Source organism: Hoplias malabaricus, chromosome Y (assembly GCF_029633855.1).
Source record: "Hoplias malabaricus isolate fHopMal1 chromosome Y, fHopMal1.hap1, whole genome shotgun sequence".
NCBI classification, from domain to species: domain Eukaryota; kingdom Metazoa; phylum Chordata; class Actinopteri; order Characiformes; family Erythrinidae; genus Hoplias; species Hoplias malabaricus.
In genome coordinates this window covers 12,822,507-12,845,285 of record NC_089820.1, presented here as the reverse complement: position 1 = coordinate 12,845,285, position 22,779 = coordinate 12,822,507, and the positions used below count along the sequence as shown (strand labels likewise).

General features: G+C 38.7%; 1 protein-coding gene across 2 annotated transcripts in view; it reads left to right on the top strand.

Annotated features, from left to right (window-relative positions):
* The window catches only part of LOC136678266 (merlin-like), a 49,587-nt gene that overhangs the window by 5,702 nt on the left and 21,106 nt on the right, over positions 1 to 22,779 (top strand). For both annotated transcript variants that reach the window (XM_066656252.1, XM_066656251.1), the window contains 8 exons: positions 1,375 to 1,500; positions 1,884 to 2,006; positions 12,653 to 12,736; positions 17,263 to 17,331; positions 18,199 to 18,281; positions 20,170 to 20,245; positions 20,627 to 20,761; positions 21,544 to 21,618. In XM_066656252.1, the coding sequence (XP_066512349.1) occupies positions 1,375 to 1,500; positions 1,884 to 2,006; positions 12,653 to 12,736; positions 17,263 to 17,331; positions 18,199 to 18,281; positions 20,170 to 20,245; positions 20,627 to 20,761; positions 21,544 to 21,618 (771 nt within the window). The remainder of the gene's footprint in view (positions 1 to 1,374; positions 1,501 to 1,883; positions 2,007 to 12,652; positions 12,737 to 17,262; positions 17,332 to 18,198; positions 18,282 to 20,169; positions 20,246 to 20,626; positions 20,762 to 21,543; positions 21,619 to 22,779) is intronic.

The following is a 22,779-nucleotide window of genomic DNA, read 5'->3' as shown; positions in this document are numbered from 1 at the left end:
AAAACAGCAGGAAATAGCCATGTAAACACGAATTATATTTTTTAGCAGTTAAACTAAAACAGTCATAATAAATGGAGAAATTAAACTGAAGAAACATGTAGTATATTTTGCCTAAAGTAAATGTGAAGTGTTGCATGGTTAGACGTGATTGGATCAGTGCAACGGCATGTGGCAAACTCTCACTCTGAGTTGCTGTCATATTTGAAACTGTCTTCACCAGCTTGTGTTTGTCATTGAAGGCAGCCCATTAATGCCTGGAGGGGGAAACATCAACATGCTTAATTGGCCGAACTGTGGACGGCATGTTGTCAGACATTGTGATACATAAACATTAGACCAGATGAAGCTGCTCCTTGAAGAGCACCTGCCGCAGTAGTTTTAATGAAGTTTCCAGTGCTGATGAGGTCCCAGTACACACTGCCTGCTTTTCCTTCACCCCAATCAGCATGTCTTCAACCAGATACTACACAAACCTCAACCTTATACTCCTCTGCTCGACAGATGGAGTGTTTTTTATTAGTGTTCTACCACGCTCACATGAACCAGGAAGAGCACACAGCAGCCTTGTTGATCAGTGTGTCTAAGCATCTTAATGATGAGTCAAATCTCTGCTCCGCATTTAGGCCAGAGGAACATTTCCACGAAAGGAGCATGGTGCGCTGATTATTATTCAGCGCAGTGCACTTTATTTATTTGCCGTACGAGAATTAGACCCCGATTTGTATCAATTTCATGCTTGGTAGGGTGCAGTTTTCTAAGCTTTGTCCTTCTTAAAGGACAGCTCTTGGCGACTCCCCAGAACTTAAAACTGCATTTTCAGCTAAAATTATCCAAGTTTGAATGCTAGCAGCTTAATGAAGGCACTGCTGTTGTTAGATAGTGTCGAGGGCTTTTCTACTGTTGCTTTGTATTTTTAAAACCAATCCACTAAGGAAAAAGCAAGTGATTTGCTTCTTCAGCTTTATGGCCTTAAGTTTCATGTCTGAGGTTAAAATACATGTGGTTAGCAAATGTAATTGGGTTCTCTTGGTCCCCTTGAGGTGTTTGTTGTGGAGCTTCTCTGCAGTGCTGGTCTATGGCTCCTGCCAACTAAGCTAAATTTAAGCCTATAGCAAACTCGCATGTAGACTAAGGCTTACTGCTGAGAAAGCAGGCAGGATTTTTACACACCATGTGATATACTTGCAGAAAAGACCCATCTGCTGTAGTTTACATAGCGTGAGCCAAACAGTGCGTAATTTCTTTTATTTTATTATTATTTTTTTGCGCTGCCTCAAGACATGTGCAGAGGATCTATGATCTACATTTACATATGTGATATTTTTATTTTATAGTGTCATTTTTTTTATTTATCCCTTTCTTTCTTCTGCTCAGGCAAAATGGAAAGGGAAAGACCTGTTTGAGCTTGTGTGCAAAACCCTGGGACTCAGAGAAAGCTGGTTTTTTGGCCTCCAATACAACGTCAAAGATACTGTCGCATGGCTAAAGATGGACAAGAAGGTAAATAGAGCTTTAGGCTGCTATTAGTCCTATTCTAGACTATTAAATTCTTTTAGTGCTATATAATGGTTTATAAAGTATTTGAAATATTATGTTTTCTTGTTTTGCTGTGTAATATGTGTGTATAATACATTTCTTTTAGAGTGGGTTACTGTGCAATTGATCTTTGTAGAGAAGTGTATGAAGTAGATTTTCTCTACAATGTAAATGAGAATAATGAAGAGTGAAAAATTCTACAATCCAAGTCTTCAGTGTTTTCTGGTCATTGCTATTATTGGTAGAATGTTTTCTGCTGTGGTGTGTGTTTTCTTTTTTGTGAATGGTTTATTTTACAGCAGCTTGGATGTACTTACCTATGTGACTGTTGGTGTTGTTCCTAAAAGGTTTTGGATCAGGATGTGCCTAAAGAGAATCCCATCCTGTTGAATTTTTTGGCCAAGTTTTACCCTGAAAATGCAGAGGATGAACTGGTCCAGGAGATCACCCAGCACCTCTTCTTCCTGCAGGTGAGAAATTTTCTGCATTGTTAAACCTGCTGCACAGTCAGTCTATCCACTACATCATCCCGACGTTTATGCTACTACTGACTAACATAAAGTTCAGATCAACTCCTACGGTTCAGTGGTGCGAGAGGGAATAAATATGAGCAGAATGTTGAGCACCAATGTCAGAACAAATTTTAACCTCAACAGCTTACTTCTTTATTATGTATTAGCCCCATTTTTAAAGATGGGTGTCACTGGCCAAATGCTATTACTTTGAGGGCATGATGGGGGGGGGGGGGGGGGGGGAAGTAAAAAATAAACAAAACAGTTATCTACTGACTCACCATGCAAGTCCCAAGAATCTAAACTGTAATTAAACAACTCTAAAGTCATGGTCTAGTTTACAACTGCCAGATGGAGATTCATGTTTTGGTTTGTAAATCAGAAAATAAAGAGAAACAGATCTGCTTCATGTTTACAGCTGAATTCTATTAAATTAAATCTAAGGGAGTTTATATTGCTATTGACATTTTAAACAGTTAATGAAAATGCTTGTTAAACTATATCCACCAACAGCATTATTTTATTTATCTTCAGGACTCTCTTAACTCTCTAGTGCAGTGAAACATTCTGTGGTCAGACAAGTCAAAGTATCAGCATGTTTTTAGGAAATGGCATGGGAAGCATCAGTGTCCATAGCATGAGTGATCCGCATTTATCTTAAGGTAACATTTAAGGCTGAAATTGGTATTTTGGAGAGACGTATGCTGCTATGAAGATGACATATTTTCCCAAGAAGTGCATGTACTTGACGGTCTCGTCTTCAGACCAGACCTGTCTTATATGCTGTTTAATATGCACAGTATTCCAGAAATATTCTGGAGTTTACCCAGAGTAGATGTATGTGGATGAACGCAACCACCTGCAACATTTATCCCGGACATTACCCAGACTTTATACTTCTAGCACCCTAGTAAAAACTAGGTAAAGTCAGAGTCATTGTATTTGAGGGCAGAGGGGGAAATGTTCGAGAGTTTCTTCTGCACATGTGCTTCTCCACACCTAAAGCATGTGTTTCATCTCTGGCAGTGCGCCTAACACAGAAAATCTCCCGCTGTGCACTACATGTGTAAAACGATCACTCTGGGTGTCATGTATTGAGTATCTCCTGAAAATACTCTAAGCCACTAGGTGTTGCTATGTACTGCATTTACTTGTGATGCTTCAACCAAAAGGAGAGACGCTAGTAAATACACACCTGAGCTAAGCTCAGAGTTTTCCCTACTTCTCAGTCACAGTGTATTATTTCTGATCACAGTATAAGTTGATACAATACTGAAAGCACAACACCGGGACATCTCCGGACCCGATATTCCAGACAATGATTATTGCGCATCAAGAATGAGCCAAAATTCTGTTTACAGGACTGCAGCAATTGGTATCTTCTACTCCCAAATGATTAAAATAGTATCAATAAAATAATAGGTGCTGGAACCCAGTAGAACACATGCCTCTCAGCATTTTCTGACTGGGTTGCAGGCATCAATATCAATATCGGCTTGTCCCAAAACTTAGTAAGCTCTCTAACTAGAGAGCATTTTATGTCATAGCATGCGTGCTCCCTACAGGTAGGCCGTCTCCTTTCTTAGACACCTCATGCTGTTTACTAAGATCATTTAATCTGCCTGAATTTTAAGGCAGCATTGAACCCATCCTCAGCCATGAAGGCAATCCCATGATGCAGCACCAGAACAACTACTGTCTATTTTGCTCTTCTCCCAGAGCAAAAATGATCAAAATCGTGATAAAACGGGAAGAGTAGAATGCACCGCACGAAAATGCATGCAATCGCTCTCTAACTAGAGCGTCTCAATAAACTGCCTCATGAAAACAGACGAACGCTGTGTTTGGAGTCAGTGCCTACCTAGACAGCTCACTAGGTTTTGGGACAGACCTTACATTTAAAAAATAGAATTTTGTCATTGAAAAACACAGAAAATCTTTGCTTTGCTTTGTCTGTTAAATAAAGCTTCCAGTGAATTAACAAATTACAGATTTGAGTTTTTATAGCCATTTAAGAAAAGTATCCCACATGGGTTTTGCAACAAGTTATAAAAGCTATTAGAAAAAAAATAACTGATCTAGAGAATGAAATAATTCACCTGGCTAGACTTTGTAGTAAAACATGGGGACTCCTCACACAGATGGTTAGATAAAAGGCACACAAGAAACTCAAAGTCAAAAGGAAACTGAAAGAAGAGTACAATTAAATTGTAGATCCTAGTCTTTTTTTCAGGTAAAATTTAAGTGTTTGGACAAAGCAGAATCATCTGATGGCTGAAATTAAATATCCTTTCTGACCGACTGAACTATCGTTTTCTCTCAGGAGAACCATATAACAGAGCAGCCATAGAGTCACCATTTAAGAAGGGGAAATATGGAGATAGATTAAATTAAGTGGCAGTGTAAAGTTTCCCTTAGTTTATTATTAACATTTCTACTGCCTGTATGGCCCCGCTGCCATTGTTTGGTTCTGAAAAAAAAAACTAAGCGCTAAACTTTTTGGTTTACTTCCACTCTCTCATAATAAAATACTTGTAACATGACACCAGCTGGCTTCTGTGTTTAAAGACATCTTCCAAAACCCCCAAAATATAAGCATTTATTTACTCTATTTATTCCAAAATATAAGCATTTATTTATTTCTTTTTCCTGCCATTTGTGTTCAAATGTTGCTCACAGAGTGCATTCAGACACTGCACTCAGCAGCACTCAGATTCTCATTCACATCCCTAATGGATTTTCTAGAAAGCTGCTTGTTTCTCTGTAGAATGTCCAGTCATATGAGCTCCTCTAATTCGTTGCAGTAGTAAACATCCAGAGAGGCTTCCAAGCACAGTTCTGGTTTACTTTGCATGACATATGGCGTGTCAAAGTGTAATGATTTGATTGAACTCTTTTGTATAATTTAGTCATTGAAATGTAAACGAAGGCATTTCAAGTGTTGTGATGTGTAATGCTCAGTTTTAGAGAAACTAGATTATTCAAATTGGTGTTGACTAGGCGATGGAGACTAGGCTTTCAAAGTGTTTGTACATCTCTAAAAGCTACTTCAGAAATCTGTTGTATGATGTGGCTAAACTAACCCAAACATTTATAAATAAACAACTTTGCAATGAATTTGCATTAAATTGGATTGGTCTTGGTTTAAATCTTTCATTACAAACTTACAGACTCTATATTTCTTGCCTGAGTGAGATGATATAAAAACTGCCAGTCTGATATTTATTTTCAAAGTGTGCTGCAAAGTCTGGCTTGCATATTTTGCACATTTGATCGGCACTCAGTAGTAAGGAATACTAATGTATCGCTGATATCAGATCGGAGTGTTCGACGGCTGCACAATTTTCTCTACTTTTTACAAATCTTTACGTTGGTGACATATCAGCAATTACTTTAGCCTTTAAGCATTGAGCTGAACTCGTAGTTGTTAATATGATGAGATACTTTGACTTTGTAGAGGTCACTGACGATTGGATCTTCCTCCCGTTCTCAGAAGCTGAAATCTCTGAGGCTTTTGAGAGGCTTTCAGGCTAACTTTACAATCTGACAGCTCTTGCTCTTCTCTCTCCTCTTACACCTGCGTAAGTCCCTCATCTGCCCTCCTGAATTCGCCTTCCCTCTTAGCTTCTGATAACCTGCACTAAGGGCGGCGTTGCCTTCAAGAGACGTTTTTAGAGATGAAGGGAGAAGATGTATTTCCTATTTGTCAGCAAGTCCCTCGGGACTTCAGATGCATTAGGATTCTGTTGCTCCAAAAGCAGGTCCCCAAGGTAATTATAAGTTACCATGCCATTCCTTTAAAAATTGCTATGAGTGTAGATTTGTCTTTTCTGCAAAATGGGTGACCTACATTTCTGTGTAAATGTCAGACATGATTTTAAAAGTTAGATAATAATAATAATAAAATATATGTACATGTTAATTTGTTTAATATTATTATTTTGGCAGGAGAGGAATTGTTTCCTTAAGCCGCAGTACAATTATGTCTTTGCTTAAGATAAACATCACTTAATCATGAGTTATATGTATCATATTGCAGATTTTATTATTTTTGTATGCAGTATTTTAATAACTGCAGTTAAATTTAGCATTTAACACATGGACATGGACATCAAAGTTGAGTCTAAGAAAACGCGTTACTTAGGGTCAGATTTATGAGACTTATTCATTGCCCTGTTGGTTTCAATGAAAGATGAAAGGCTCCCAAAAGTGACTGAGTGGAGCTTTGTTTTCTTTCTTATTTGAGGACTGCATTTAAATTCTTACAGTTATGTTTTGATTATGATGTTTGCCAAAGTTTTGTAAAACAACAGTTGTTTTGAAAGAATATAGAAGAGCCAGAGTGCTCCTGTTTGTTTACTGTTTACTCCTGTTTTATTTTTTATTTAATTATTTATTTATTTATTTATTTTTTGGTACTAGTATGTGATTTTTTTCCAAATAAGGTTTTAAATACATGCCTTTGGTAGTAAAAAAAAGTCTGTTTAGTCAATTTAAAATCAGATTGTTGTGTGGCTGAAAATATGCAAATCAAGTCTGTGACTCCTTACACTTATGATTTATGTACGTTGTGAAATACTGTATTTGGGGGCATGTTTTGTTTGTCATATGTGACTTGGAGACACAGTTACATTTGAATGTTCATAATATTAGCCTAAAATTCCATCCTCAACCACCTGTGAATCTTAAATGTGTCTTGAGTGTATGGGGACAGCCGTGGCCTTGAGGTTTGAGAAGCGAGCTTGAGGCCAGAGGGAATAATTAATTCACAGCTGAAGTGCCCTTGAGCAAAGCACCTAACCCCCAAACTGCTCCCTGGGCGCTGAGGTGGTTGGCAGCCCCCTGCTCCGGTTGTGTGTATTCACCATGCATAGTGTTTGTGAAGAATTGATCATTAGTGCGTGTTTCTGTGTTCATTATCACGGATGGGTCAAATTGCAGACAAGCAATTACCCCCAGATGATGATGATGATTATGATTCTTCTCCTTCTCCTCCTTCTTCTTCTTCTTCTCCTTCTTCTTCTACCACCACCACCACCAGTATTTTAATGTGGCTAATCCTGATATGCAAGTTGCAAGAAACAATCATATAAAAATGTGGTCTCTAAGAACAAATCCTGCTCTGTAAACTTTAAAAAGTAGCATTAGTTTTTTTTGTGTGTGTGTGTGAAGAAAGTTAGTGGGCTTTCCAGTTCCAGCACTTCTACCTTCTTCTGCCTCAGCCTGATCAACCACAAGGAATCAATGCTGCACCTACAGGGCCTGTGCATCTTTAAACAGGGGACTCCCACCCACTGTTCCACTTTTTTTTCCTTTGTTTGTCTCCCTTTGGAAAGGAAGCATTTGTTAGCTTGGGCTTTCTTATTGATCAGACAGCACTTGTCAATAATCAGTTACCTTCCTTGTTGCAGGGGAGAAAAAAAAAGTAGCCAGTTAAGCTGAGTTCAGGACCTGAGCATATTTATCTGCATGCCTAGTACTTCCATAGGCCTTGGGAATACAACACTAGTGCTTGAACATCATATTATATTCTATGGCCACATATTTCATGTGTAAGTACTAGGTGCAGGACCTTCACCCGCTTCAGAGCCTTGCTCTCCAGGACGTGCGTGTCTTAAGAAAGTTTAAGTGGCTTATCAGCGGCGTTAAATTCGAGGCTTGAGCCTGACCCGTCAGGTTCAGAATGGTAATGCGTTCGGAAATAGAAGGTAATAAATTCCAGAAGGATGTTAATGAATTCGAGCTAAGGCTTTCCAATAGAGTGCGTGTTCTCCCTCACCCTTGCCCCAGTGCTCATCTGCAGGCAGCCGTTTAGTTGATGCACGTGTGCGTGTGCTGATTCCCTTTAAAAAGCCCTTCTCCTGGATCCTCTCTTATCAGGAATGGCCACCCTTCCCCTTGTCCCGCTCTCAGCGCTCCGGTTCATTTTGTTAAGCAAATTCAAAAGCCTGCCGTTTACTCTGAGCTGTTTTGGGCAGCCACCAAGGCTCGAGCCAGCTACTTAATTTCATATTTTCTTTCTTTCCTCCCTACATCCTTTTTGTAATGACTGTTTTAGGAATGTCAGGGAACTGTAAAAACCCAGCATGGTGACTTTTTACAAATGAAGCTATTTGGAGACACTTGAGGTGGTAGTTTGGGTAAATATATATTTTAAGCACATTTTCCCATTGTTTTTTGCTGTCATTTGAACCATATACAGTGTGTAGCAGCCATATAGAGTGTGGTCCAAAGTGCTACATAAAAAGACTCAAACCTGCACAAGGCTACATAAAGTGCACATGTGCAAACTTATGCAAAAACACAAGTAAAATAACAATAAATACTAAGGAGACATAGTGAAATAAAGCATAGTATATTATATTGATATTGTTAGAGGCCACAGAAATGTTAAAAGGGGGCACTAATGTAAACATAGTACACCAATTTAGCCATAGAAGGGAGTGGTGTGGGTGTGGGTGTGGGTGTGTGTGTGTGTGTGTGTGTGTGTGTGTTCAGTCCAATCACTGATTGTCGAGGAGTCTGATTGCTTGGGAAAGAAGCTGTTGAACACTCTGGAAGTGAGGGCCTGAATGCCTCTGTACATTTTTCCAGACGGTAGGAGGGGGAATAGTGTGTGTGGGTTTGTCCACAATGCTGGATGCTTTGCGGATGCAGCATTTAATGTAAATGTCGCTGTCAGAGGGTAGAGAGAGACATATAATCTTCTCAGCTGTCCTCACTATCTGCTGCAGGTACTTGTGATGCGAAACAGTACAGTTCACAAACCAGGCGGCGATACAGCTGCTCAGGCTGCTCTCGATAGTCCCTCTGTAGGACATGGTGACGATGGGAAGTGGGAGATGTGATTTCCTCAGCCTTTGCAGAACGTAGAGACACTGCTGGGCTTTCCTTGTTAGGCAGCTGGTGCTGAGGGACCAGGTGAGATCCTCTTCCAAGTGAACCCCATGGAATAGAAAGAAGTGCTCTTGACTCCACAGTGGAGCTGTGCAATATTCAGTGAAGAGTGATCACACCCTATTTTCTGAAGTCAGTAATCATCATTAGTTTTGTCTACATCAGAGACGTGTTGTTGTGTATGTTACTGAGAAGGTTTGTTGACAAAAGTGCTGTGAGCAGGGTTTTGGGAGTTACTTATTAGCTGGTGTTTGTGGCTGCTTTAGCCCTATTATTAAACCTTTTAGCATTAGTCATCGATTCTGATAATAAGTGATTCTCTGTAGTTGCTTTGTGGTTGTAATGGCTAGAGTGAGGGTTGGGCGATATGACCGCAAATCAGTATCACGAGTAATTGAACATTTTACCTCAATTACAATTAATGAACTATAGTTCTTGTATAAAATTCATACTGTAAATATGCTCAAATATTAAACCTGGGACTTTGAGTCATGCACTGTTCACATTTGGAGATGTAACTGTATTTCCAGTGTTGTTTAAGCAGACTGGTGGGATTAACTGAAATCTGAATCTGTTGCTGAAACTTTGTCAGTGTTTACATTTAACTTCTTGATGTTCATTGTTGACATTAACATCAAAATGACACAGTGTTTTTCTTTGGTGCAAACTGCTCGAGTTGCTCAGTTGGCCTCTGTGTTCGGGTTCACCTCCATGTTGCTTCCATGGGGCAGGATCACACGACAACATGTGCGGTAGTGTGGTTTCAAGAGGACAGTACATCGACACACGAGAATTAACAAATGAAAGGATGAACAGAATTAAAAGCAAAAATAACAATCAGTAAAGGCAAGATTATGTCATTTAGAAGTTCTGAATATTGATTTTGATTAATTTTCAATTAATAGCTGAGCCCTAGCTAGAGTTACACTTTCTGTCAACTTTTTTGAAACATGTTGCAAGCCTCAAATTCAAAATGAGGGAATAGTTGCAAAAATAAATAAATAAAAAACCAAAACAATAAAGTTTATCCGAACATAAAATATCTTGTCTTTGTAGTGTATTAAATTGAATATAGGTTGAAAAGGATTTGCTAATCCTCATACTCTGTTTTTATTATACACAATGTCCCAACTTCATTGGAATTGGTGTTGTAGTCAACATTTTAGTTGATTATACACACTCCCCAGGCTCAACATTCAGACATTTACACACACACTGCGGTGTGTGTGTGTGTGTGTGCGTGCGTGCGCGCGTTTTATAACTGACGCGAGTGTGTTTATCACAACAAGCCTTGAGAGCTTGTTGTGACCGATGTGAATATCCCTTGGCTCAGAAGCTGTGTGTGTGAGTTTGAGAGAATGTGTTTGTGTGTGTGAAAGAGAGAGAGAGATGTGTGTTTGTGAGTTTGGATTTCACAACAGTACTGTAAATGTGAATTACACTCAGCAACAGGTAGGAGACAAAAAAAAACAAACAATTCTTACAAAGCATTCCTTTATCCTTTTAGGATGGCCGTTTTTGTCCTGCTGTACTTAAGATGAGTTGCTTTCTTAATTGTTTTATTAAGCCCCTCAGCTAGCACTGAGGTTTTGCTGCTGATAATAAATGACGTCCTGGCGACCAGCACTCTCCCGTGTGCCTCTGTTTTCAGCTACAGCTTGCTCATTTGGCAGAGCTGTAGTATTTCCCAAACTGTTTGTAATTTGGCACAAAATCATGGCTAGGATTTGGTCTCTTGCAGTACAAACACTATGGAGGCAGTCCTGCAGTGTCATTAGTTTGATAGACGATAGCTTGTCCCTTGTTTTCATCAGGGGTCTCATAGCAAGTCATATCTTAACAGAATGGACAGCCATTCATTAGCTCATTCATTTCTTCATTCTTTCATTTGGGGACATGGAGCACATTGATGTGATTTAATAAGCAGTGTTCGTTCTGGAACACTGTCACTGTTCTGTGTCAGAATATAGAGCAGGCTTTTCCCTCCTTACCTGCTTTTTTTTCTTTTTTCAAACCCCTACTGGGATCTGTATAAGCAGCCTTCCGGCTACTAGTGAGATACTTTCACCTCTGAGACATTAGATGCTCTTAAGAAATATGCTGAAATATTCAGTTTTTGCTGTAAATGATGTCTGGGAAGGAAAGCACACAGAAAAAAAGTGTAAAGCTTTGCTACCTAAGCTGCAGTAACCATATATTACCATGACTGCACTGAGGATTTTGTTGTAGATAATAAGGCTGGGTGATAACTTAAAAACTAAAAATAAAAAAATAAACCCACTACATTTTCTGGTTAAACCAGGATCTTTTTCCTAATTATTCCACTCATTTTTTATTCATCTCCCTCCTGTCTACACTCTTTCAAGTGGCTTTTTTAACAAGTTAACTGAAAACCCAATGTAAAAGAAGACTGACCAAAACAATTAAACACCAACCCACATTATTTCTGTTTTAGCTCCTGAAATCTAGTGTAAACATGGAAATATGTGTTTAGTACCTGTGTATTATACGCTGTTGAATATGGATGAAACAGCCTACAACAGTCAATGAAGCCTCTGCTTCACTTCAGCGCAGGAGAAGGCTTTGATTGGCAGTTGCTGTTATTTCTTCAGTGGTCATTACTGCTACTCTCCTGAGTGTTTCTGGACAGGAGAGGGAAGTCACGATTTGTGGGGGGAACTGTGGCTGGTTTTCATAGAAGCAGTATTCATTCACATGTTACAGCTGTGCTCCTGTAATTGCACACTGATTCAGAATAGGCATTTAATTTGCACTTATTTTAAAGGTGATATTCAAGATTTTCAAAAACACTATTTATAAAATTCTGAGGATGTTTCCTCACCATTTGCTAGCTCTCCGATCTGTTTGTGTGCTGGAAATCAGACTAATGTGTTTACGACCCCAGCGTCAGTAAATGGGTTAAAAAATAAAAAATATTTTGGTCCAATATGCTTGTCTGTCTCTCTCTCCCCCTCTCCTTCCCTCCCTCGTTCCTTCCTCATGGTTTTGACAGCCTAGATGCTTTAGGAGAGTGTTAAATGAATGAAAGTAAACAAGTACTGAATGTGCTACAAAAAATAAACAACTTGAGTTTCTGTGATAATTCAAACTCTGAATAAAAGCTTACAGACAAGTTAATCTTCAGCCACATACAAACATCAGTGCTTTTTTTACTCAAACATGCCATTCCACATTAAAAGGTATGGACCTTCTGAATGTAAACAAACCAGAGAGAACAGCAGTTTAGCACTTCCCCCAAAATCATAGATGTTGACTTTAATTGTTGCCAAGGTCTATCTCTGACACCAAATGTGATCTAGGTTTTCATATCACAATGAACACACCTGTTTTTTTCATGTTATAAAGTGAAATCTCCACAGTATCTGATCCTCAAAATGTTCAAAGTGTAAACAGTCTCTGGGTGTCTTTCTGTTGTTCTTATACTGGAACGTTATAACTCTGATAGCAGTTGGGTAACTGAATCTACACTGAGACTAATTTAGTAATTAGTTTGTTAAATTGTTATTTAGATTTGGAAACATGCTCTTAATCATTTAAACTTGAACCCTATTTTTTTTCTTCACTCTGAGCCTATGGTTGTTATATGGTTTTAGTTCTGTTTGGGAAATCCCTCTGTATGTGCTTTTTTTTTCTTTCTTTCTTTAAATGACTCACTGCATTCTCTTGTATTGCCTGAACTCCTGTAGATCAAGAAGAAGATTCTAGAAGAGGAGGTCTACTGTCCTCCTGAGGCTTCAGTGCTGCTGGCTTCTTACGCTGTCCAGGCTAAGGTCAGTGCACGCTAAACACAAGCACTCTTCCTTTAAACCCCTCTTTCCTGTTCTCTTGTCTTCTCTCTCTCTCTCTCTCTCTCTCTCTCTCTCTCTCTCTCTCTCTCTCTCTCTCTCTCTCTCTCTCTCTCTCTCTCTCTCTCTCTCTCTCTCTCATTCTCTTGCATGCTGACCCTCTCCATCCCTCTCTTGCTTTCTTTATCTTTATTCTCTCTCTCTCGCTCTCTCTCTCGCTCTTGCTCTTGCTCTCTCTCACCTGTTTCTCACCTGTCTCTCATTCGCTTGCATGCTGACCCTCTCCATCCCTCTCTTCCTTTCTTTATTCTCTCTCTCTCTCTCTCTCTCTCTCTCTCTCTCTCTCTCTCTGTTTCCAGTTCTGTCCTATTCTCCTGACGTCCTCTGAGGTCTTCATTGCTGTTCTTGAGTGTCCACTCTGGAATAGAATGAGTTTTTCTCTCCAGGTGTTTGTCTGATTGACAGCTGAAGGCCTTCAGAAGCAGCCACTTTATCTCAGAGCCTCGACTAACGGAACACGTCACCTTGTGCCAATTTAGAGCTTTCTTTCCTCTGGCCAAGACTAGTGGTGTTTAAGCCCTCAGTCAGACAAACAGGAATCTAATTGTCTCTCTCTCATATTTAGTCACTCTCTCACACAGTCTCTGGCCAACTGTAGTGGCATTTAAGCTTCTAATCAGACAAAAAACGTCTTTCTCCCTCCCTCTTTCCTTCTTTCTATCTTTCTTTCTTGCCCTCTCTCTGTCTCTCTCTCTGTCTCTCTCTCTCTCTATCTGTCTCTCTGTCTCTCTCTCTCTCTCTCTCTCTCTGTGTATCTCTGTCTCTCTCTCTCTCTTTCTTTGTATCTGTGTCTGTATCTCTCTCTCTCTCTCTCTCTCTCTCTCCAAACAATTTGTGGACATCTCCAGAAATTGGAGAAGGAGGGGCCTTTGCAGCTGAACAGGAACTAGAGGCTGACCATCAATTTACAATCAGATTGTTTCCAGCAGAAACAAAGCTTTGCAGGTATTGATTTATTGGAGGAGCTGCAGGGGTTTGACAGCCTGGGCTCTGTCTGGCCTGTTTACTGTGTTTAGAAAGGTGTAAACAGTATGGCTGACCCTGTCCATCTCACACCCATAATCACACCAGTGACCAGCTACTAGTGGACTGATAGATGGCAGAGAGGAGCTAGATAGCAAACGCAGAAGGAGAGAGGAGACGAGAGCAGAGGTGGAGAGTGAACAACAGATAGGGGCTGAGTAATAGCAGGAGGAGGAGGTTGGGGGGGGCAGGAGATAAGAGGACTGTCAGAGGACGTAGACAAAATGGAAAGCGACATCTCTGTTCCTAGCACTGAAAGCTGTGCTGTTATTATATGGTTGCATGCAGGTTTAATCACTAGTTAAATATTTAAGTGATGTTTGGAGTGAAATTCTTATGTTAAATTTCACAAGTAAAAAGTGGGCATTTGCTAATAATAATAAAACAATGAAAAACATGTATTTCACACAAATAAACATAGATTATATTTTCAAATTCCCAGAATCTCCTCTTCAATAAACGGTAATAACTTGGAGTACTTCAGTACTGATAAGAGAGGATTTGATTGCTTTCAGCTACAGACACATTAGTGATGTTGGCTCTTGATAATTTGCCTTCCCTGAGCTGAAGCTAAAACTAACAATGGAGCTGGTCAGTGCTGTCTTATTGAAGCGGAGGTGGACTTACGTTCTTCACCAAAAAATGAAACAAATTTTAATGAAACAATTATTAAAAGAATGGCATGTTTAGAAGAGCAAGTTCATGTCAGCGTATGTCTGTTTTAGTGCTGGGCGATATGAGCAAAAATCAGTATCATGATTGTACATTTTACCAAGATTACGATTATTTTGTTTTTTTGTATTTTTGACTCTCACAGTTCAGTGACGAGGCTTGTACTGTTAAGATGCTCCAGTATTAAATGTTAACATGTTTTCTAATCTAATGTTGCTGGGAGCTTGTTCCTCTCTTGTTTTCTGAGCACTATTTATAATTTGGTGTGTGATTTTGCTTTGGTCGCTGAAACTGTTTTTTCTCAGCATTTACATTTGACTTTTTTTTGCTCAGTGTCGTCTTAATTACAGTCAAAACAGAGTACGTCCAAACTACAGACACTGTGTTTGTGTTTGGTACGAACTGTTCAAGATGCTCGGTCGGGCTCTGCGTTTATGTTGCTTCCATGTGGCAGATAGGAGCAGAATCACATGACTACGGCTTGGTAGTGTGGTTTTAAAGAGACAGTACATAAACACACAGTGGGGACATAGAATAAAAATAGTCGGTATAATCAATATAGTTAAGATTATGTTGATAAGAAATTCCAATTAAATGCCCAGCCCTAGTCTGTTTTCGACCAGTGCCGTCTCTGGCGTGAAATGGTAAATTCACATGGGCAGCATCTGTATGAAACTCACACAAAACATATAGGACTCACTTAATGCTACAGTGTCATGTTTTAAATCACTGAAACGTTAATAGTTTCTGACATTGTTTTAGTGCTGTGTGGAGGACTGATCTGGCTTTAGAGAGGAAAAGAATAATAGAATGTGAAAGAAACAGAAACATTACCTAGTTAAATAATGCTGGACGTGTGTAGAGCCTCAGGCCCAGTGACAGGTGTAGACCTCAGGCTTCTCTATGTGACTGGGTTTGTCATGTGATTAGCCGTATATCAACACTGACATAGTAAACAACGGTAGCGTAGTATCTTTCATGAGTAAATCTTTCACTCCTTTTATATTTTTTTAAGCATGTTTTTTTATATGGTTTGTCCTAAAGTTATTTCCACCAATTATTTGTCTAACAATTTTAACTGATTTTCTTCTGTCAATAGCCTTACTTCAGAGCTATTTGTAAAAACCCTGTCTTTCCTTTTTTGTTTGCCAGAGAAGCTTGTAATATTTTGTAAAGAGTTTGTGCCACAGCTGAGCAGTCATTTCTTCACATTTATCTCATAGTTATTGTTTCAGTTCAGACTCAGCGGTGACAGCACTGTTGCTGTCCGCTTCTTTCTCTTACATTTGATGAATAATAAGTGTTTCAAATCATTCACTCAGACAGAGCTGGAAGCTGCAAAGGCATAGTCGATGATAGCACCACACACACACAAAAGATCTGCTGGTCTGGAGAATGTGACATGACAGGCTTAGTGACTCTGGATTGAGTTTAGACAGTACTCCAAATAAAGCGGCCTTTTCTCGCTGATGGAGATTTAGTGTCGTCGCCTCATGTTTAGTTGCTACTTTAAGTGATTTGTTAAAACTAAGACAGCCACTTAAACAGGATGTCTGTAAGCCTTTCTGTTGTTGTTTGTATTTAAAGTTCAGTGCAGGTACTGTGGGGACTTCACATTTAATGAAGATGAATTGAAGTTTGGTCTTTAACTTGTCCATTGCTGGCTTGTTTTTTTCCTGATTTTGACGTCTGAAGGTTTGAGAAGTTGAAAGAGTTCAAACATTTCACCAGTTGTCTGTGACAGCACTTCATTGGCGATAATAATTTTTCTGGGAAACAGAATTGACAGGGCAACTAGAGAAGTTTCATTTTAAAAAAAGTTGATAAATGATATATGTTGATGTTTTTTTTTCTGTTTAAACAACAATGTTTATGTACTTTTGATAGAGTAAATGTTTCATTGTCTCTCCTGGATGTTTTCTAGCAATGCATCGAAATTATTTAACATGTTCTGAGCAAGTCTGTCAGTGTTTTAGATGAGTAGACTTGTGTAAATATGATCTGTTGTGGTTTCCCAAGAGGTGAAATAGTTTATTAAACCATGGTGCTCAGAAATCTATTAAAGGAACACTTAGTTAATGTTCTGTATTTTTGTCCCTGGGCTTCCCCACTGTTGTAGAGTGTAATTTAATTGTACAACACTGGCCTGAAATCAAGGGAGGGAGGTTTCTCCAGAAGTTTCAAAGTTTCTTCAGTGTTGAGCCCAGAGTAGCAACGACAGAGGTCCTTTTCTCCCTTTTACAGGTCTGTGAAGCATCCCAGTGATTTTGTTATTTTAAGGTTAAAACACTACCTAGTGTTCCTTTAAAATATTCATGAATTTATTTTTGTAAATGGCATAATGATTATTATTAGATATTATCCAGGCCAAAGCATTATAATTAAAATGAATTATAAACTGAAAATACAAAGATTTGTTTTCACCACTTATAATAATGCATAATGCACCAATTAAACTGGACTGATAATCTTTATAATAAATAATGCGTTTGTTCAGTTAAGCATCCACAATATGCTCAGAAAAGCATATTCTTATTTAATGTGTCATTATTCATCATGATCCTTATAAATATTACACAACATTATAATTAAGTTAGTTGATAAAGAAGATTTAATTTATTATTTGCTGTGGAGAGGAGAGAATAAAAAAGAAAGAAGATGAATATGCAGCTATTGCAGCTGTTATACAAATGGTCATTGATTATTTAGACTCATGTGATTAAGTGTTCCTTTGGTGTCTTCTCTCCTGTCTTTAGTATGGCGATTATGACCCAAATGTACACAAACCAGGCTTTCTGGCCCAGGAGGAGCTTTTACCGAAGAGGGTGAGTAAATAGTTCTGTTGACTGTTGGAGGTTTTCCTGACTGTGTTTATATGAAGATGTATTTACTGTAGTTCTAATGTGGTCTTTTTTATTTAAATGAGTAGCATATTTTTATTGTTAGTCTTGAGACTTATGGACTATACATATGTCATATGTACAATTCTGTAATGTTATAAATTATGTCTATTTACATAATGCAAAGATCTGACTGTGCTGAGTTGAAATTTAAAACGCTGTTAATTATATTAGTGAGAATATTGATTTCTTTTATATCTGTTCATTTTATGTTAATAAATTCAAGCAAAAATTTAAATTATTTTAATTTATTGGACGCTTAGGCTTCACTCGCATTAATGTGTTTTTAATATTCCAGTTGGCCCTCAGTTTTATTTTGGTTTTATGTTGTCGTTACATTAAAGGCAGATTTTAAAAGCTCCAAAAAATGGACTGAGAACTGAACATATTTCCAAAAGAAATTAATGATGCTCAAAACATTTTCCTCAGTAAGGGCAGTTATCTCATTAACAATACATCATCATCACTGAACGAAACCATCATGTTTCTTCAGCGCGATAACTTTAAAGGAGAAGGTATAAACCTGTTAAACTTTCAGTGTAAGATAATGAGATTTGATTTTGACACATTTCTAATTTGCACAAATTAAAAAAAAAATGTAAAGGAAATTCTCCATTTAATGGAACCCCATGATGTGGTGTTGCATGTGGTGATTCTTCACCGGCAGCTGTTTGACTGTAATGAAATGACAAGAGCAGGCTGGTGGCTGTAGTAATAGCTGTAACATTGTAAGTGGCTCAGGTCCTGATTTAGTCCTGGCTCTCCCTGTGATGGTCTCCCTGTGGTGTCCAGGTGATTAATCTCTATCAGATGACTGCTGAAATGTGGGAGGAGAGAATCACTGTCTGCTACGCTGAGCACAGAGGCAGGACCAGGTATCTCTCACACACACTTGCACATTGGTTTTTATAGCTTGTGGGGACGACTGGTCATTCATGTCCCGTACGTTTTATGTGAATTTAGGTTGTTTTTACCATCTACAGATTTTCCTCTTGTGTGTGTTCCTGTGTGGGGTTGTGCACACAACTGCATATGGGTATACACTGATTAGCTTTAAATATTAAAGCCAGCTCCTTGTTTCACTCATTTTATCAGCTCAACTCCTAATGTAGACTTCATTTGTAGCTCTACAATCAGAGACTGTAGTCACCTGACCGTTGAAGGACATGGTGAAAGGGCCTGTGATTGTAAGATCTTTCCAAGTTAATGCATCTTTAGCCAGGGAATGTAAAAGGAACCCACTCCAAATTTGGTAGACTACTAACCACATGCAAGTAAACGCAGACCGAAAGTGCCACAAAACTAAACAACTCTTGCAACAAATGAGTTTTTGTGGGTAATTCAAACTGTGAATAAAAAGTTGTAAAAAGAGTGTAAACATCAGCCACGTACAAACAACAGTCATTTTTCTCCTCAAGCATTCCATTCCACATTAAAAGATGCAGTGCTTTTGAGCACAAACAAACAAGAGAGAACTGCAGAGCCTCACAACCGTGGGCATTCCCTTTAATCACAAATGATTACTTAAATCATTTGCCATTCCTAATAAAAATGCAATAGTAGTTATATGTAAGAAACTGCTTAGAATTTAATAAGTATTTCTAAATTCTAACCTCAGTAAAGTGAAATAAATAAAATGCTCTTGCAATTTTGAGTAAAAAGAAAGTACTTCATAAAGTCAGGAACATTTTGTGCAGAATCAACAAAAGCACACACTGACAGTTGTTTGACTGCTCTCCTGAACAATTCATATTCAGGATCGAAGAAAGTGTTCCTCAATAGGTTTTGAAATGTTGAAACAAAGTGTTTCTGTAGCCTCAGAAGTGCTTTACATGCATGCGGCATATTCTGACTTTATACTGAGAGATTATGAAGGAAAGTGGCGCAGTGCAGTACCCTGCTGTTTAGATTTCTGAGGCACACACACACACACACATACAGAGCTTGGCATAGTATCGCATCAAAAGATTGGTGGAATGCTAGGCAAGAGGCAGGCTAATGTCTGTCTTAAATATGCAGATATTCTTTCTCTTCACAGTCCATGAGAGAAAGAGAATGAATGTGTGCATTTGTGGGTTTGTTTATTTATTTATTTATTGTGTGAATGTTATGTAATGTGTTTGTGTAGATGCTCTCTCATTCAGACCTGCTTTATGACCATCGAAGTTTACTCAGAGAGTATAATGTGTTTAATGCTGCCTCATTTAAAATTCCTACTCTCCGCTACTTCCAGTTTCCTCATTAAGGTTTATGGTGGGGAATAGATTCATGACTAATTTATCTCTCTTTATCTCCCTCTCTACTTCCCCCTCTCTTTCTTTTTTCCTTTGCTTACTCATTTATTATATCTCCGTCACTCCCTAATGCTTTTCTTTTTTTTTTGTGCTCATTTCGATCACTCTACCTCTCTTCCCCTCTTTCTTTTTCTCCTGCTTCTCTCTGACTCAATTTCTTCTCCGGCATTCTCTTTCCCTCTTTCTCTGTACTTCTTTCTCTCGCTACCCCCCCCCCCCCCTCTCTCTCTCTCTCTCTCTCTCTCTCACACACACTCTTTCCCTGTCTGTCTCTTTCCCTCTTCCCTCTGTCATGCTCAATTTTCTTTCATTCTTCTTCTTCCCCTCTTTATTCTCATGACATTCTTTGTCTATTTTCTCCTCCCTTTCCATCCTTTCTTTTCTTGCTTCACTCATTTGCATTTTTCTTTTGCTATTTCACTCTTTTTCCCCTCTTTCCTCTCTCTGTTTCCTGTGTTATTTGTTACAGAGATGAAGCTGAGATGGAGTATTTAAAAATAGCGCAGGATCTGGAGATGTATGGGGTCAATTACTTTTCCATTAGGGTAAGAATTGGCTGTTCTACTGTATGCCAGTGTAATGATCTCAGTGTGGATTCCCTGGAGATTTGTGCTATACGGTCGTTACTACCTAACTCTGGGACGAGCAGGTCCTATTAATGTTGGCCTAATCTCCACTGTTTTCAGCCCTCACATACTCCTCAGCATACATGGGGGGAGATCTAGAGCCCTGAAATGTAAAGCTATACTCTTCTGTCTCATCCTGGTTGTACAATATCCAAGGTTTTAACAGTTGCTACGTTCTATCTCTTGAATTTACATGGCTGCCATGACCTCTATGTGCTCCGTTAAACGGCATGCCATTCATGGTTTTGATATTGTCTTGCAATAAATATGTTTTATTCACTGCTGATTTATGTCTTGAAGAATAAAAAGGGAACAGATTTGCTCCTGGGTGTTGATGCCCTCGGCCTGCACATTTACAACTCAAACAACAGACTGACTCCCAAAATCTCCTTCCCCTGGAATGAAATCCGGAACATCTCCTACAGCGACAAAGAGGTGGGGTTGTATTACAGCTGCGTAGTGCTGTGTGATATTGATGTAATTTGCTCTGTACTGTACTTATCAAATGCACCCAGGCACAAGGACAGTAATAAGCCTTATGATTTGTGTTAGATGAATAGTTCTAGATCACACACACCATGAAATCTTATCCCAGATATACTGAATGGAGCGCCTTCATTCTGGAGAACACTGATCCACTGCTCCACAACCCAGTGCTGCAGGGCTCCACCTGATGCTTGTCTTTGGGGGTTGTGAACTCACATGCAGCCTTTCCAGATTGTCCCGTGTCATCTATGGGGATGATTCAATAAAAAGCCTGTGTTATAAGAGGGTTCTGCAAATGTTCATCAGATGTGACTTAGACAGTGTTGATTTTATTTGTAGATTTAATATTAGAATTTCTTTTAAGTAATATACTAGGTACGATTTCTGTGGTAATCCGTTCCAGTGATTTCTGTGGTAATCACTTGACTTCTCAGATGTTATCTGATTTCTGTTCACATACCTACTACAAGCATCATTAACCCCTGTTAGCAGTGAATCTTTTTCCAATAAATCATGCTCTTAAAGGCTTACAATAGACTTGTAATGGGGCATATGCCTCACTCATTCTCTGTTAGCTTTAAACATTGAGTATGACCTCTACTGTAACTACACAAATTGAGGATAATTTGAAACGGTCATTTAAATTCATGTCTTGCAACCACTCTGAGGTGTGTACCTTATGGGACAGTAAAAGTCTAATTGTGTTTTTTATGTCTCTCCTTTAAATCTAGTTTGCTATTAAGCCCTTGGATAAGAAAGCAGATGTCTTCAAATTCAACTCTTCCAAACTGCGGGTTAATAAACTGGTAAGTACCTCACGGCATCTTTTTATCATTTCGGCCCATTGATGCTGAGGGGTGTGCTACCAAATCTTGGAGGGGGTGTTTGTAGGACGTAGATTAAAGCTAGTCCTGGACTGCATTTCAAAGTAGTTGTTAATTCACCATTGAAAATTGTGTTTGGGCCAGAATTTTAATCTATGGCTAATCTGTATCTAGGAAACATGCCCAGAATGGACAGCCTAAAGCCAAGTGGAATTTGGCAAAAGAAGAGTTAAATGTTGTCAGTAGCCAGTAGTGGTTTTCTGCATATTAATATTCTCTTTTCTGTGAGGACATAAAACACTTGGAGTTCAAAACAGATGTTTGGACGCTTATAGAAGTCTAAAAGCCCCTTCTTTGTGTCTTTGTGAAAATAAATACTTATCATCTACTACTAAGACATTTAACACATAATTACTGGTTATTTGCTGAATGTTACACATTGGTAATCAATTAATGTAAAACACACAAAACGAGTGTAAAAAGACCTGTGGTAAACAGAAATAACATGAACTTAGAAATGGTATAAAAAAAAAATTACGAAACCATAAAAGTAATACACGGTAGAAATAGTTTTAGAAAATCACATTTTCAAATTTTATTTGTACATTGTGTTAAAATCAGCAAATTCAAAAGTTAAGTGATGTTCTGAAACTGAACAAGATTTGTAGATTATTAGCACTTACAAAGCACTTACAGTGTGTGTCAATACACCACGATATATCCTGTTCATTTTCAATGGGACGTGTTGTTCCATCCCATGCAGCTTCTCAGTGGTTGATGTGTCTGGCACGTTAAGTCCGGAGGATTTAGTGTGGTGAAAAAACTTCATTCAGATGAATCTGGTCAAAATGATTTGTCTATCCAGTCAGAAGCTGGTGTTTTCTCACTCTGTCAACACTGCAGGGCTTGAAAGGACATTGTTTGAATGATACTGGAACTACCATTATTTAACTGCGTGCTGCCAGTTGAAGAGGCGGAGTATGTTAATGTCCATTGCCATATTTGAGCACACTTAAAAATAAAGGTGCTACAACAGGTTATTTGAGGGATGCCATAGAAGAAGCACTTTTGGTTCCATAGAGAACCATTTTTGCTAACATGGTTAAATTGGTTGAGTGATGGATTTTTAAACCTTTAAAAAGT